At 35.8% G+C, this 15804-nt stretch overlaps 1 protein-coding gene across 4 annotated transcripts in view; it reads right to left on the reverse strand.

The window, feature by feature from the left end:
• PPFIA2 (PTPRF interacting protein alpha 2) overlaps positions 1-15804 on the reverse strand; it is a 293356-nt gene that overhangs the window by 99330 nt on the left and 178222 nt on the right. For all 4 annotated transcript variants that reach the window (XM_066183313.1, XM_066183312.1, XM_066183316.1 and 1 more), the window contains one exon: positions 6690-6854. In XM_066183313.1, coding sequence (XP_066039410.1) covers positions 6690-6854 — 165 coding nt within the window. The remainder of the gene's footprint in view (positions 1-6689; positions 6855-15804) is intronic.

Raw genomic sequence — 15804 nt, forward strand, 5'->3', positions numbered from 1 at the left:
GTTACTCTGCTTAAATTTCATGTGATTTTTCAACATATTTCTATTTTCTTGGGCACATCATAGAGCTTTACTAAAAAAGGTTTCACAAAGTAAGACTAATCAGACATCAACTGATCTAACAGAAATGCTAGCATAAACATTTTTAAAAGACAAATACCTGGAGAGTAGAAGGCTCTAGGGAGAACTAATGGCACCTCCCAGTCTCTAGAGGGGCTTACAAGAGAGCTGAAGAGGGACTTTTTACAAGGGCAGGTAGTGACAGAAAAGGTGGAAGGGATTTAAACTGAAAGAGGACAGATTTAAATTAGATATTAGGAAGACATTTTTTACTGTGAAGGTGACAAGACAGTGGAACAGGTTAGACTTCCACAGAGAAGCTGTGGATGCCCCATCCCTGGAAGTGTTCAAGGCTGGTTTGGATGGGGCCTAGAGCAACATAATCCAGTGAATGGTATTCCTAACACAGCAGGAGGTTCAAAATAGGTGATTTTTAATTGTTTCTTTCAACTAAAAACATTTTGTGATTTTATGGTTGTAGTGTCACAGACACAGCAGAAAAGAGTTGCTCTCTCCATGTTGGAGGGTGTATCCAACATACGCCCAGATAACTGAGTATTCTTCTGGCTTTTAAATGCAACTACATTATCTTTAAATGTAACATAGTCAATGTCATGTTAGCACTGCTGTCAGTGAAAAATATCACCCATCTTTCTGTCTCCTAGCAACTGCTTCCCACTTTTTTGCTTACTGTCAAATTCTTTCTTCATTTTCTTCAGATCTGTAGCCCATAAAGAGCTTTTAAAATAACACTTGCACACTAGAATTGAATCACGTTTTTTCCCCATGAACGTTCTATTGAATAAAAGCTCTCCTAGTTATCTGTTAATGAATAAAAAGATAGTGACAATGCTGACATGTATATGCTAATTTTGTTTGCAAGAATATTAAGTATACTTTTCTGCCATTAATTAATCTCAAGAGAACCAGTGGGTTTTTGATTCTTAGCAAGACAGTAATATCTGGTAGCTGCTTTCCACGGTGAAGATCAACTGGACACTTTTCTTACAACTCTGACCAAAAAACTGGGTTTGGAGAAGTTGCTTCTTTCTTCTTTCCAAATGTACATTTCAAAAGTTCAATGCAAGACAGGAAAAATGTCTGCAGGACAAGAGACATGTTCAGATAGATGTTAGAAGTCAAGTAGAACTATAGAATGGCACAATTAGCATACTAATTTTTCTAGCTTTTATTCTTCTTGAATTGTCGATAAGGACTATGTATTTCCTGACCTACTCAATATCTATTCTAACCATGAAGTTAACATGAGCTTCTATTTCTTATTCGTCACTAATGATTTCTAGAAAATATTGTCTTCACTTGCTCTTTTATAAACAATTCCATGTATATTCATATATAATAGCACAAAATATTTTGTAGTGCTGTCTTACATTAGCGCCACAACTTTCCATTGCATGAAAAAAACCGCACACAAAAGGTATGGACTACTTAGCAGCAGTAAGAGAAGTGTTTGAGACCTGTAGCACTAAGAAGGACAGGATGAATAACTGAAGGGAGGTTTCCACCCCATTAATACTTCTGCAAATTTCATCTGACCTATACAGTAGCAAAAGCTATAAGAAATGTTAAGTCAGAATTTCACATTGGTCCTAGCCCAAATCACTCCTAAGTTCTAGTGTTTAAAATTTCACATTTTTTCAACAATGCTCTTTGTTTGCAAGATATGACCTAACCTTACACTTAGGTAAAATGGTCACTGAACTTAATTTCTCACATGATGAAAATTTAAAATTGCTAGCAGAACTGTCTATGTGCTTTGGTTTTGTATTTCTGAAAATACTAGCATAATTACATATACAATTTTTTTTGAAAATACGTATAGCTTCTGTCAAATTAAATTTCTAAATAACAACAACAACACAACAACAACAATAATAAATACAGTTAGTGTAGTATCAATTTCATTTGCTGTGACACAACTTACCCAAGGAGACACTGACATTTTTCTGAGGGACACAAAATTGTAAACATTTCTAAACTAAATTATCTCTGTCATTATCCCCATGCCCTAAAGTGGAAATTCTCACAAAATACATTAAAACTGCAAAACCAGTCTGTAAAGACTTTTGTATGGCACTACTAAGAACACTTACAGATGATGGGGTAAGACTAAAAGCATGGTCCTACCACTTCCTACTTACTGTGTTCAGCCAAACAGGACTGGCTCTCTCACATGGGAAGCTCATGACAAGCTTTCATTCTCCAGGGCTGTGGCATGTGGATAACAAGAGGGACCCTGAAGGAGCTGTCAGACTGAAAAAACTGCAATGACAGCCATGTTTTCTCTGAATAATGCAATCACAGATGTGATCTCTCTGTAGTGATCTATCTTTTGAACAAAAGGTAAAGGCAAAGCCCAGCCTTCATGTAATAGATAGAAAGTCAACAGACTTTGAAATAAGTTAAGGTATCACTCCTGACTCTTTTTATACTTAAGCAGGCCTGCCTAGAAACTGTTATATGTTATTTTTCACTTTCCAATCTGTTAGTAGGTTTCATTACATTTTCTTATAGTAATGAGGATGGTTTTGTAGTTCTTGTACTGTGCATGTAGCAATCCTTTCATGATCAGTCAACGTTTGTGGCAGAGCTTGTTACAACACATCAAGATGTTGTAGAGTAGGAAGTGAAAACATGAAAGAAAATTTGCATTTAGGAAGAATTTTAAGATTTTCTTCATATTTTTGTAAGTTTAAAGGGCAAAACTTCTCACGAAAATATTTTGCTATGCTTTTTCAAGAATGTAACAACTACATTGATAGTTTCAGTGTCGTTTTTTGTGAAGAAAAAAAATTAAAGAAAAATTTGCATTATTCATTTGCAAAGGATCATGATACATTTCCAGTGCACTTTTGGCAGTTTTTATTACTCTTTATCCATTAACCTACTTCAGCTGTGTGCACATTTTCTGATGGGGCACTGTTTATTTTGCTGTGACATCAGTGTATCATAAATCATGGCTTTTTACCTCAGTTTCACTGTGAGATTCTGCCTGCAGGCTTCCCCTGAGCACAGCAGCAGAGTCTGTGTGAGGGAAGCATTACCCACAATATAGGAAGACAAGACATATGTAAGTCAAAGGCAGTAGATTGACTCCATCCATGGATGCCAGGAGACTTGATCAGTTTGTCACAGCAAGGCCTTTTTCAACTTTGAAAGTAGGAGAAGTCAGGGAGATTCGTGATGAGTGGAAAACTCACAGATGTCTTGTCCCTCTTCATGAAATACATGAGCTATCCTGGGAAGATCCAGGAAAGTACAAGCTGGCCAGTGTAGGGACGTTTATAGAGCAAATCCTCCAGGAAGCATTTTCAGGCACATAAAGGACAAGATGGTGATTGGAGAGAGCCAGTCTGGCCTTGTAAAGACCAAATGATATCTGGCCCACCTTACTGCCTCATACGATGGGAGGACTTTCTCCATGGATGAGGGGAGAACAGTGAATGTTTTCTTGTTTTTACTAAGGTTTTTCTGCAAGATCTTCCATTCATCCTCAGAGAAACTGGTGAGATCTGAATTGGTAAAATAGATGCCATGGTGCATCAGAAATAGATTGGACTGCAAGAGTTTTGTAATCAGTGACACAAAGTATGTGTGGCAGCCCATTGCCACTAAATGCATAACCCTAGGGAATGAGACAGGATTTGGGAAGAGAAAGCAGTTTTGCAGAAAAGACCTAGTGGTGAAAAAGGCCAGCACACAGTTTGGCCAGTGGGTTGGAGGAAATGATTATTTCCCTCCAGACTTTTGAGGCTGCATTTGGTTTCGGGCTTCCTGGTAGAAGAAAGATATTGGCAGATTTCAGTGAAGGCCCATCAAGTTGGCCATGAGCTGGAGCACACAGCATATGGGACAGGCTGAGAGAGCTGGGTCTAGTCAAAGTGAAGAAGAAAATGTTCATGGGAGATCTAATTTCTGTCTACAACCAGCTAACCAGAAGATGTGGAGGAAACAAAGCCAGATTCTTCTTGTAGATGCAGGAAGGGAAGACCTTGCAGGACAAGAGGGAACCAGAGCAACACTCAACAACAGAAACTCCAGATAGGTATTATGGGAAAAAAGTTACAGTGAGGCTGGTGAAACACCAGAACAGGTTTTCTGCCTAGAAATATTCAGATGCTATTGGACAGGACCCTAAGCAACCTGAAACAGTTGGTCCTGCTTTCAGCAGGAGGTTGGACCAGGTGTCTCTGAGGAGCTCCAACCCACATTGTTCCACTAGTCCCTGAAAAGCTTCAATGCATTTTTATAGGTGGATTGATATCTTATTTCTGAAGGGTCTGAAACAAGTCTAACTTACATAATTTTTCTGTCACCATGCAGAATAAATGACTCACATGCCATAAAAAAATTTTAGCACATTTGGGTGCATGCAGTCTTTTTTACTTTCATTATTTTTAAATAAAAATCACCATAATCCTGACAATTTGTGAAAGCATTATATTATCAAGTATCTGGGTATATCTAATATATGCAACGTCTTTGATCCAATCCTTCCAGAGACACTACAACAATACCAGGTATTTTTATACAGGATTTGCACTTGAAAATAATGTGTGCTGGGTTTATAAAAATTATTTAAAAATATCTTATTGAACTGTTTACTGGACTTATCTCAGAATGTTTTATTGTAAAAATATGATTTATTGCATCAAAATAAAAAGGGTTCCACACACAGGTAAACAGCATGTTGGAAAAAGTAATTTTGACCAGTTTTAAAACTTGTTTTATAATTGAATGAATCTTCTGTTCATATGATTGCAGATGGTTGACTTTTCTACCATTATTGTTGTCTTTACCAATGAGACAGGAATCAATTACATACATAAGATGTCTACCTGTGTCATTCCAAAATTTTTTTACATGCTGAATACTGATTTTAACCTGCTACATTTAAAATAATACAAGACAACAATATAAGTCAAAATTTTCAATAATGCAAGTCAAAATATTACATGTAGCTTCAATCTAATTCCGTACAATAATTTTCAAAATGAGATGTAAAATAAGCTGCATAGTACCAAAACACTAAAACATTCACACAAGAAAATGTGGAAGAGGTACACAGCTGTTGAATAATCAGAATGTATTTAAGTTTTGTTTCTTCCTATTTCTCATACTTATCCAACACAAGGTCAAAAATATAAAAGCTGGAGAGCTCCCTACCCTAGCTTTATTGATATTTAAAGTGCTGAATAAAAGATCAAATATCAGAGCACAAACCGCATCAATCCTCAAAAGACCTTTTTAATAATACAGGATATTTTAAAGCCTTAATGACATCCAAAGGCTTATTACAGTTGATAGAAGTAATTATATTTCCTTTTCTAGATTTTCTATAAAGATGCTTTCATGATATATGATTAGAAAATTTAACCCAAAAGATATAACTAAACACATAATAAGCTTTTATTTGGTCTAAGTTCCTAAAATTTATTTAACTTTGAACCTGGTAACTAACCTAGTATGACTCATAACCCACAATGTCTCATCCTCTCATTACCAATGATATATATATTGCTATATATCTACAGCTACCTCAGTTCATTGAAGTCAACTTTCTGAGTATATTTCTAAAAGTTAAAGTTAAATTTGTTACTGTGAGACCATTAAACTGTTTCTGTACAATACAGTTCATCTGTGCAGTCAATAGCTTCAGATGCTGTGCTGCACAATGTCCTCATCCCTGCTTACCCAACCATCTCAAACAGAGAAGCAACTCAGCAGCAGCAATGAGCAAATCAGCCCAAACAGACCCCGTAAGGAATGAGGTTCTTTGCTCAGGAGCTCAGGTTCTCACGTGCTCCCTGCATGTGCAGTTTTGAGGCACTAATTCAGAGACATCAGCTTCTGAGTATATTGTTCCTAGACTTCAACTAGATTTCTGAATTCACGTACACAACACTCAAGGTGATTATTCATATTTGTACAAAGTTTCATTCACTTCAAATGCAGTCTTTTCTGCACAGGATACATGAGGAATGCAGTGAAAATATCCTCTTCATTGCCATGACTTGATGCAGTCATCAGTGGTTTTTGCCTCGATCCTGTAGACCCTTCATCACCTCTGATAATGAAGAATTTACTACTTAGTTTAGGTTATGCTACTTGTAAAGGGAACCCTGTCCTTATGTAGCAAAGGCTAAAAAGATCTCTGAAATTTTGGAGGTTTTCCTCCTAAAAATATCTAAGAGCCAAGTTTCCTTATGTAGTTAGAAACATCTCATTCTGACTCTCTGTGTGTTTTTAAAATTTGAGATATTCCTACATTTTCATGGCCATAACTTAAAAGCACATTTTACACTCGATAAATTCCACGAGGTCATCTTTATTTACTGCTAAATAGGAGAAGCATGTCTGGTAGCGATGAGATTTGGCTATTTGAGAAGTCATTTCTATTGTCAACAAAAGATGGCTGAAGTGACCTCGAGTGCGTTACAGCTATTGGCCGTACATTCTTACCATCCAGATTTCTTTGGACACCTGTAAGTGCTCTAAATACAGGATTTATTCCAAGGAGTAAACAAATAATACTGTTGCTCTGCTCCATCATAAAGCACAATTAGGCAAGTTAAAAAGTGTATTTAGTAAGCTTTTTTTCCATACTGTACCTTTTCATCCAAAGCCTTGTGGTGCTCAAACAGAGATTTCAGAGCTTTGAGGACCTCAACTTCACTGGAAACTCCTGAGGGAGATTGTGCTTGCCGTTTCACCACTGTCATCCTCAGGGACCTTTCGTGTCTCGAGACAAGGCACTCCAAATGCTCCAGTAACAGCTATTGGATTTGAAATAAAAAGTTATTAATTTCTGAGTCCTTAAATGCCACAGAAATTCCAACTACAAAGTGCATGATACCAAACAGCAATTTTCTTTCAACCTCTTTGTAGGAGAGATTGCTGGAACTATTAGCAAAATTTCATGTTTCTAAACCAGAGTGATTAAATGGAAAAATAGAAAATCTATTCATGATTTCACTTCAAACTCTGCTATGAAAAGCAAGAAGAAATCATTAAGCATAGGATCACTATTTTACTAAATTAATGACATATTTACATATCATTTGTGATAGTAATTGATGAGTATTGACAGCCAAATAAGCAAAGACAGTCTAAAGAATCATGCAAAAATGTAAAATAAGTTTACAATTAATTCAGCCTAACTGTAATATATTTTCAATTTATCTTGAAAGCATCTTAACAAAATATGTAGGAGTGAACAGTATATTTTGCTAGATTTTTAAGACTATTCATTAGAACTGCCACTGCAAATGGTGCTCATCACTAGCACATGCTTTAAAATACTCATCGTCTCTGCTATATTAAAAACACAACAAAAACCAGAAAAGTCCATAAATATCTTTAAAATAGACTCCAAATAGCATATTGTAAAAACATATTACATATTATTACTCTGAGGTTAAAGGAAAAATAAAAATGTAATGTTGATGTTGGATAGAAAATTCCTCACTTCCCCATAGTTTCATAGGGCTACCATTGCTGGTTTTGATGCCTGAACACAAAAGAGACTTGGTTATCTGTAAGGTTAAATCAAGGTAGCTAAATTATTGAATCAGAATGCATGTTAAATGTATTGTAATTACAACAAAAAATTATATCTAAGTCATTGAACTGAAAATCTGAAAGTTACATGAACAACTGTTTAATATTTCCACTTTGATGTGGCTCTTAATATAACTACTATTTGTAAATATATATATTTATCTGTAATCCACAGTTATTCTCACATAACGGCTTTTATTCTTACATGAATTACTAGACCTTTTTTTTAACTTCTTATTATTATTATTAGAAGACCAAAAGAATTACTACTTCTTCTTATTAGAAGACCAAAAGCAGGGGGCAATTACATTAGAGATGTAGTATGTTGATATTAAGTCAGATTAAGAATGATTATGGTTTAGCATCATCTTTCCTTCAAACATGGTTCTTGAGTCTGGATTTGCACCTGGTTATTATGTTACAACAACTATATTCTTCACAAAAAGTAGTGAATGAAGATGTGAACAATGTTAATACAATGAGAGTTATAATGACTCCCTGCAGTTCAAGAAAAAGGGTCTCCCTATCATTTCAGAATCCAAGTGGTGGCCTGTATTTATCAAAAGCAAATGAAGAAGAAATTCACAAGCTTGAAGGGTTAAGAGCAGATATAGGTGGATTCATCATTATTTGAGGCTGTACAAAGTACCACACAAATTTGACGAGACTTCTTAATGATAGAGCCATCAAGAATTCAGTATAGGGCTGTGGGAAGTTTGTAAATTAAATGAGATTAGAATATTTTCCAAATATTTACAGAGTATTTCTGTTCACAGTAGTACTTAAATAAACAATTAATTACTATCATATATAGAACTGAATTGCTAAATTTTGATCTAAATTCTTGTATTGTCATGGCTTTTCTAGGCCATCTAGTTTATCTGGGAGAGAGATGGAGGAAAGCAAGTAAATAGCTGATTTCTAATTCTTCAGCCTACTCTCTGCCCTGTCCCTTGAAAGGCTCTGTGAGGGTGCAACATTTCCTCCTCTGTGCAGCCCAACTCCACCCCCCTCCATAGCCCTGGGGTAACCAGAATCTGACTAATCCATGCTATGCACTTAGATTTCCCCACAGTCATTCCCACCTCCTGGCTGATTCTGTTGGAGCCTGACTCGTCCTGATAGGTTTTCTTTATGCAGAATTTTTTCAGTGCATCATAGCCACATCTGGATCAGTCTAAAACCAGCCAAAATGCTAGAGATTTCTGAAGAAATTGGGAAAAAAAGGGAAAACATTGATCCACAGCTGAGTTTTTAGAATGGCCATTCCTTCCATATATCTGTAGTTGTCTAATGCTCAAACTGACTCACTAAACCAGTCCAGAGTAAAAAAACCTTGGCAACCTTTTTTTCAGCCCAATTCTGAGGAAATTTATCATATTTGGTGTCCTACTACCCTAAATTACTTATCTCCCAGACAAATGCTGTGATGATCAGGGACTTCTGAGAGCCTGTATGCAAGACTTAGTTGGAAAGGAAAATGGGAAAATCTGGTTTAGGAGAGAAGAAAAGTGACATGGAAACCTTGGCATGGGAAAATATTCATGATGGAAGAAATTACACATACCTATAGCAGAGAGATAAAGAACACGCAAAAAAAACCATCTAACATACATCCAGAACCTCATTTTGAACTGGTGCAGACAGACAATCCCAACAGGGAATGTGAAGTCAGCATGGACAAGAAACTTGGTAAGGAAATGCAGAAGGGAGATCAGAGTGACCAAGAGACGAAAGAAGTTAAACAAGGTTTTCAAGTACAAGAAGAGAGCAGAGTGGTGAGAACTCAGAATTTCTAATGGAGTGATTGTGGAGGAGTTTGCTATTTGAGATGAACAGTACAGCACAGCACTCTAGCCTTTGGCAGAGCTACAGATAACATATTTGGGTTACATTACCGCCATGTAAGAAATATGCATAATACATAACACTAAACCAATGACAATCATCCATTTAACATACACAAAAGCTAAGTTTGTTTTTAGCTTAGAACTACCATTTCAAAGGAGAAAAAGACATATTCCAATACCTGCATACATTTCATAGTTATTACATAAATCAAATGCAAAATGCTGTGTTGCCTATTTTACTGTATACGGATTGTCACAGCTGTGTCAAAAGACCCACGGAGAACTAAAACAATGTTTGTGAACATTTTATACTTTTTCTTTCTGTTCTTATTTACTCAAGCATTTGCCGTCACTCATTCTTCAGGAAACTACCTCTGAACACTGGAATTTTCCTTACCATCAACTCCAGGAATGCTCAAGAAAGTGTGCCACCATCGGTTTCTCATTTGTAAAAGATTTTTTTTTTTTGCTTTTCAACAAAAATAATCTCTATTTCTTCAGAAATTCTGTGACCACTGCTAACAGCAAAACCAGCTGAGCAGGAAATACTATTTACCAGGTCTCTTAGTGAAACTTGCACCCAGTTCTGCTGAAAGGGAAAAAACCCAAGGGGTAGGACATCTGACTGTTACTGAGAGCTTGATAACAAATCCTTGCCCCCTGCTCTGATGAAATGCTAGATTCACAGAATAATAAAAATATTTAGACTGAAAAAAACCTCTAGGATTACCAAGTCCTACACATGTACACATCTTTTAAATACCTCCAGGGATGGCAACCCTACCATTTCCCTGGGCAGCCTGTTCCAATGCTTATCCAATCACCAAGATAATTTTCTTGGTGAAGAAATTTTCCCTAATGCCCAACCTAAACATCCCCAGGTGTAACTTGAGGCCATTTCCTCTTGTACTATCACTTGTCACCTGGGAGAAGGGGTTGACCTCACCCTGACCTACAGCTGAAGAGAGTGATAAGGTCTCCCCTGAGCCTCCTTTTCCCCAAGCTAAACACCCCCAGCTCCACCAGCTGCTCCTTGTAAGACTTATGCTTCAGATCCTTCACCAGTTTTGTTACCCTACTTCGGACATGTAACAATAGCTGGTGTTTTATTCAACATTTCCCCAGTTACAATTATATTAAAAAAAGGGGTATTAGATCTTCCCTGGGTAGTGAAAATGTCAACAACACTGACAGAACTATGAAGTGTCTCAGGGCTACAATGACGGGGGAAGGGAATATAAACATAAAAGATTGACATTGAAGAAGATGGTGTGTCCAACCAATGTTTAACATTGGAAGGAAATCACAATAACTTGTGGGCTTGCTGAGGACTTTCCTCCACATATGTAGTTTTGCTATTAATAAAAAAAGAATTAATATACCAAATAGTTGTGAGAAGAAGAAATAACATTATAACAATAATGGTAATTCATTTAAACTACAAAAGAATTGCTAGAAACAGCTTTAGGGATCTCAGTAAGTTGCAATTAAACTCTAGCATTAATAGTGATCATGGGCTGCTGAGCATTTTCTGCTCCCTCACGCTGTCAAGCTGTGACAGTTGTCAAGCACTCAGAGGGACAGGCAGCTTGCAGAGAAAAGAAGATGAAGATCAACAGCAGCAGGTAGGACAGAATCACCCACGCATCATTGCTATGCTTTTCCTACTGGAAAGCATAAGCTTGACAAAGAATTATAAAATAATCTGACAAGTGATTTTTATGCTGGGCAAATTTTAAGATGCTGAGGATGTCATGCTAATAATTGTATCTTATGTAAATAGGATTGTTTCTGGAACTCTAGACTTTTTATCAGCATAAGAATGTATAAAAATAATAACTTTAAGACGGAAAAGTGCACCAATGCATATTCTTTGAATGAATGTAGCATCTTTAAAGTATTGATTAGAACTAAATGAACATGAAAGAAGAAAATTTTTAGAATACACCCAGCTTCCTTTATTTCTCAAATCTCTTAGAAAGCAATTATGGAAGTGATTGATTTCTGTGAATCAGAAAAGCATGGTTAGATTTAGTGGTATAAACTACATCAGTGTAGATTATCACCTGCTCTAGAACACCATACCATCATGACTATGTGGACACTGATTTACAAATGGAAAATGAAAGAACTTGAAATACTCATTTCGTGGAATGATGGCTCAGTAAGTTGAATTTAGTTAGATTCAGTAGAGTTTTATTACAGGACCTGAATTTTTATCAATATAAAATATTTTATCTTAACTTCCATTATTTTCAAAAAACTTGTTTGTTAAAAAAAGTTCACAGCAGGATAATAAATGGAGAAATTAAGGAATCAGCAGATGGTAATGAAGAGAAAGGCAATCATAAACAATGAAATACAGGGAAAAAACATAAAAGAAAAGACTTTTACTGAAATGAGACAGACTTAGCTTAAGACATTCCATAGATGAATGAGGTAAACCACTGAGAAGACAATTCTCTTTTGAGGTACAGCTTAGAATTTCCCACCAGCACAGGAAAAACTGGATTTTCTTTCAGTCTATATTCAGAACTCACATTGTTCAGTGAATCTCCATCTCTGGTGTGAACAGAGAAGACAAGTAAAATAAGTAGACATGGTGTTGAAGACTACGTCCAAAATCAGTGATTTTCTTCAGCGTTGTTCCACAGTGATGGAAACCACTTTTCACCTGTGATCAGGTGGTGTGACCTCCAACAGCTACACTGGTAAATTAACAGTGAAAATCTTTCACTAAAAAAAATAAAGTTACAGCCCAACTACTGCAGTGTGTCCTATGTCTGTCCTTCTGTACAGAAACCAAAATGCAAGCAACTTAAAACCTTAATAAAATCACACATATGTGAAACAAAGGTGTGAAAGAAAATGTAACAATCAGATAATGACACAAAGTAATAGGTAGATAAGGGGTTTTGTAAAAATAATGAATAGAAATATAATAACCACTACACTGCACAGATTACCTAAAACCACATAGTTATACAAAAACATATAGTTATTGAATAAGTATATATTACAATTACTATCTGTTGTTACACTACTTTCTGACAGAAATTCTTTTTCTTGAAAGAAGAGACACATGAATCTGAGAGATAGTCAATAATATTGAGGCAATGATATATACTGTTAGTTATGGTATTGAATTACTGTTTTTCCATTTGCAGAACTTTAGGAGACAGATATACTTTTTTTCATGTGTACAGTGTTTTTCGATTGTAAGAACTCCTCATGTTTAAAAAAAGAAATAAAGTACCTGACTAATTTTCAGCACCTATGAAATTGATTTAATTAAAAGGGCCTATGAGAAAATAAGCTAAAATAGGTAAAACCATACTTTAAAATATATTCTCGGAGTTTCCCAACAAAGAAGAAGGGAATTTGAATCATAAAATATAGGGTTAAGTTCTGATCTATAGATATAATGATACTGTAGTGCATAATTGAAGATGTTTCATAAACCATTCAATAAGGAATGTAGACAATAAAATATTAATAAAATTAGATATAACTCAGCCTTGTTCACTTTAATAAGTGCTTCATCTCCTAAGGCAAGAAGCAAAAGAGAGTTAAAGACACTGTCTTTGTTATTGCTGTTTCATTTATGAACAGAGGTATATTTTTTTTGTTTCTAAACTGTTAAAACTAAAATATTTCAGACCAATTTGAGTAAAAAATTTATAATTTATTCAAAAACCACGTGTATGTGTCTGGTCATTTTTTGTTGTTGTAGGGAAAAATCCAAGATCATAATAATACATAGCAGTACTGTAACATTTTTTTTTCAGCTACCAAACCAACCCCCAAATTTCCTCATAATAATATCCTGATGTAATAAATTATTCCTATGCATTTTTATACTTTTAAAGAATGCAGACTGAGACAAAAAAAATCATTTTAATTTAAACAGCCAAAGTAGTGTTAGGGTTTTTTTAGTTTCCATTAAATAACATGCTAGATCACACTGATTGATCTTCCAGCTTCAGAAAAAAATGCTCTTTCTACATTCTATAGGTCATCATTCTATCTAGAGAATATGCAGTTAAATAACTGTAAGAGTTTCTATTAACACATCTTTGTATCTGTTTTGGAAGTCCCATACCATGGTCTTCCAGAGAGAACCTGTTGTCTTCCCGTCAGCAACACCACACAATCTGCACTCTCACATTTTCTGTTTTGCCTTGTGTATTGATAGATTAAGTTGCCAGCTATGTTCTTAACATGAAAATATTTCTACTCTAATATGTCAGAAAAAAGTTATCATAGGCAGCAAAAATACACATTCAACACCAAATGCCTAAGAATGCTGCTAGAAGGATTGAGTAGAAACTTGATTAAATATTGGAGTAAGATTTAATTTCTGGTATTTTGGCTGAGATCTGAAGTGTATGTGTCCCAAAAAATGTAATTCCATCATGGTCTCTCTCTAATACATTACCATCAAAGTCTATTACTACAGCTTGGCATACAGTGGGAAATCAGGATGTGAAATCAGTTCTATGTTTTGTTAGTTTATGTGATGAGCAAAAACTGTGTGAGGCTGTTGCCCGAAAATACAAAAAAACCCAACATATAGATATGGGTCTAGAGTAAATAAAATACTGCCAGTTAGACATAACTGAAAATGTAGAGGGGACATGGAAGGCTGGTATGTACTCAGGACCTGACAGAATTGTCACTTTCATTCCTTTCTGCTGATACTCACTTTGAAGAAGGACAAATCAAACACTATCTTTTTTGCTATTACCCCAAGGCGATAAAAGGTTGGATTAAAAAATTCAGAAGATGCAATTCAGAACTGAGCATCCTCATTTAAAAACAGCAGGAAGTGCTACTTGGGAGAAAGTGGTTCTCGTGAGTAGTTCCGCTATGTGTGGTTATGCATGAATGTGTCCTGGGAGGTCAGGTGAGCCTCATTCATGTAGCCAAGCTAGGGCTGGCTTAAGTGTGAACATTAGAGGGATGGACAAAAGATGCATTAGCTGGACTAAATTTATATATGAGAAAAGACATTCAGTTTTCTCACTGTGAAAGTGTATCAGTGGTCCTCCAAATAATATTATTTTAACAGAATCCTTGCTAAATTAATGGAAACATTTTGGAGCAATTTTTTTTCCCTTACGAAATACTACTGCTGTTTGGCATTAATAACACCATAAATCTCAGTTTGAGAAAGCGCCTCTTTATAGGCAATGCCTTCCCAATGAATGCTGCTAGAAATCTCATCACTAGCACATCATTGAGATGTGTAATGAAAACAACAGCTTTGCAGCTAAAATGCCCATCTTTCCCTATCAGAGGAGTATCCTTATAGAAGACAGCAAGACTATTACAGCCAAGTCTGAGATACATTGTGGTATATAGTAGCTTAAAGCCTGGCAAGAACATAAATATGACATGATGGGGTAATAACTTTTTAATGAAAATGTTAGAGGTCAGGGTAAGGCATGTTTCTGAATTTTTTCTCTCTCCTTCTCCATTAATATTTGGACCCTATCTTCCCCTTGTTTGCTGTAACATCTCCTGCATTTCCTATATTTTTTCATAGCCTAAACCTTTTGATGTCTAGCTTCATCATCATTTTGCAAACACGCTTCTAGCTTTTACTAATTTTAATAGCATGGACTTGCAAGGATTACTCACAACACTGTAACTCCCATTTGTTGATAATAGTTCTCCTGGAAAACCTCTTACCAGTTTTTCTTTTACATAGCACAAGAAATGCAAGAATGGATGATCTTTAAGTTCCTTGTTCTGCACAGAAACTGCCTATGACAGAGATCAGTCTGACTTGGAGATGACTTGAAGTTGAGTCATCTTCCTTTTCTCTCACAGTTCTTTGGCAAGTGACTATCTTTGGCTACTTGGCTGCCTTGGAATTTTTGCTAGTCGGCACTGCTTATATCAGACCCACAATAGGTATTGGTGCACTGCAGTTTTAACACACTAAAGCTGGTGTTCAGTGGACTCGGGAGTGAATAGATAAAGCATTTTTAATTAAATACTAAAATAATACACATATAGGAGTTATTGTTAATTTAAGCAGCTATAGAAAGTCTTAAGACTTTTCTTCAGCTGACATGATTTGCTAAACCTGGAAAATGCAGTGTAATTCCTGCATATTTCTCAAAAACAATTAATTAATTAATTAATGGGAGAAAACATAGGTCTCACCTATACCTCCCGTAAGATTTTCCAAACTCATCACTTCTAAGAACTTTGTGTGAAATGGAATAATCTCCTGAATGTCCAGGAAAGCATAGAGGTAGATATGTCAACTTTGCCTCTTTTTAGGCATCTGTTTCATCTGTCCTCC

This window comes from Chamaea fasciata, unplaced genomic scaffold (assembly GCF_029207755.1).
Source record: "Chamaea fasciata isolate MVZ Bird 193981 ecotype frontalis unplaced genomic scaffold, bChaFas1.0.hap1 SCAF_5, whole genome shotgun sequence".
Lineage (NCBI taxonomy): Eukaryota > Metazoa > Chordata > Aves > Passeriformes > Sylviidae > Chamaea > Chamaea fasciata.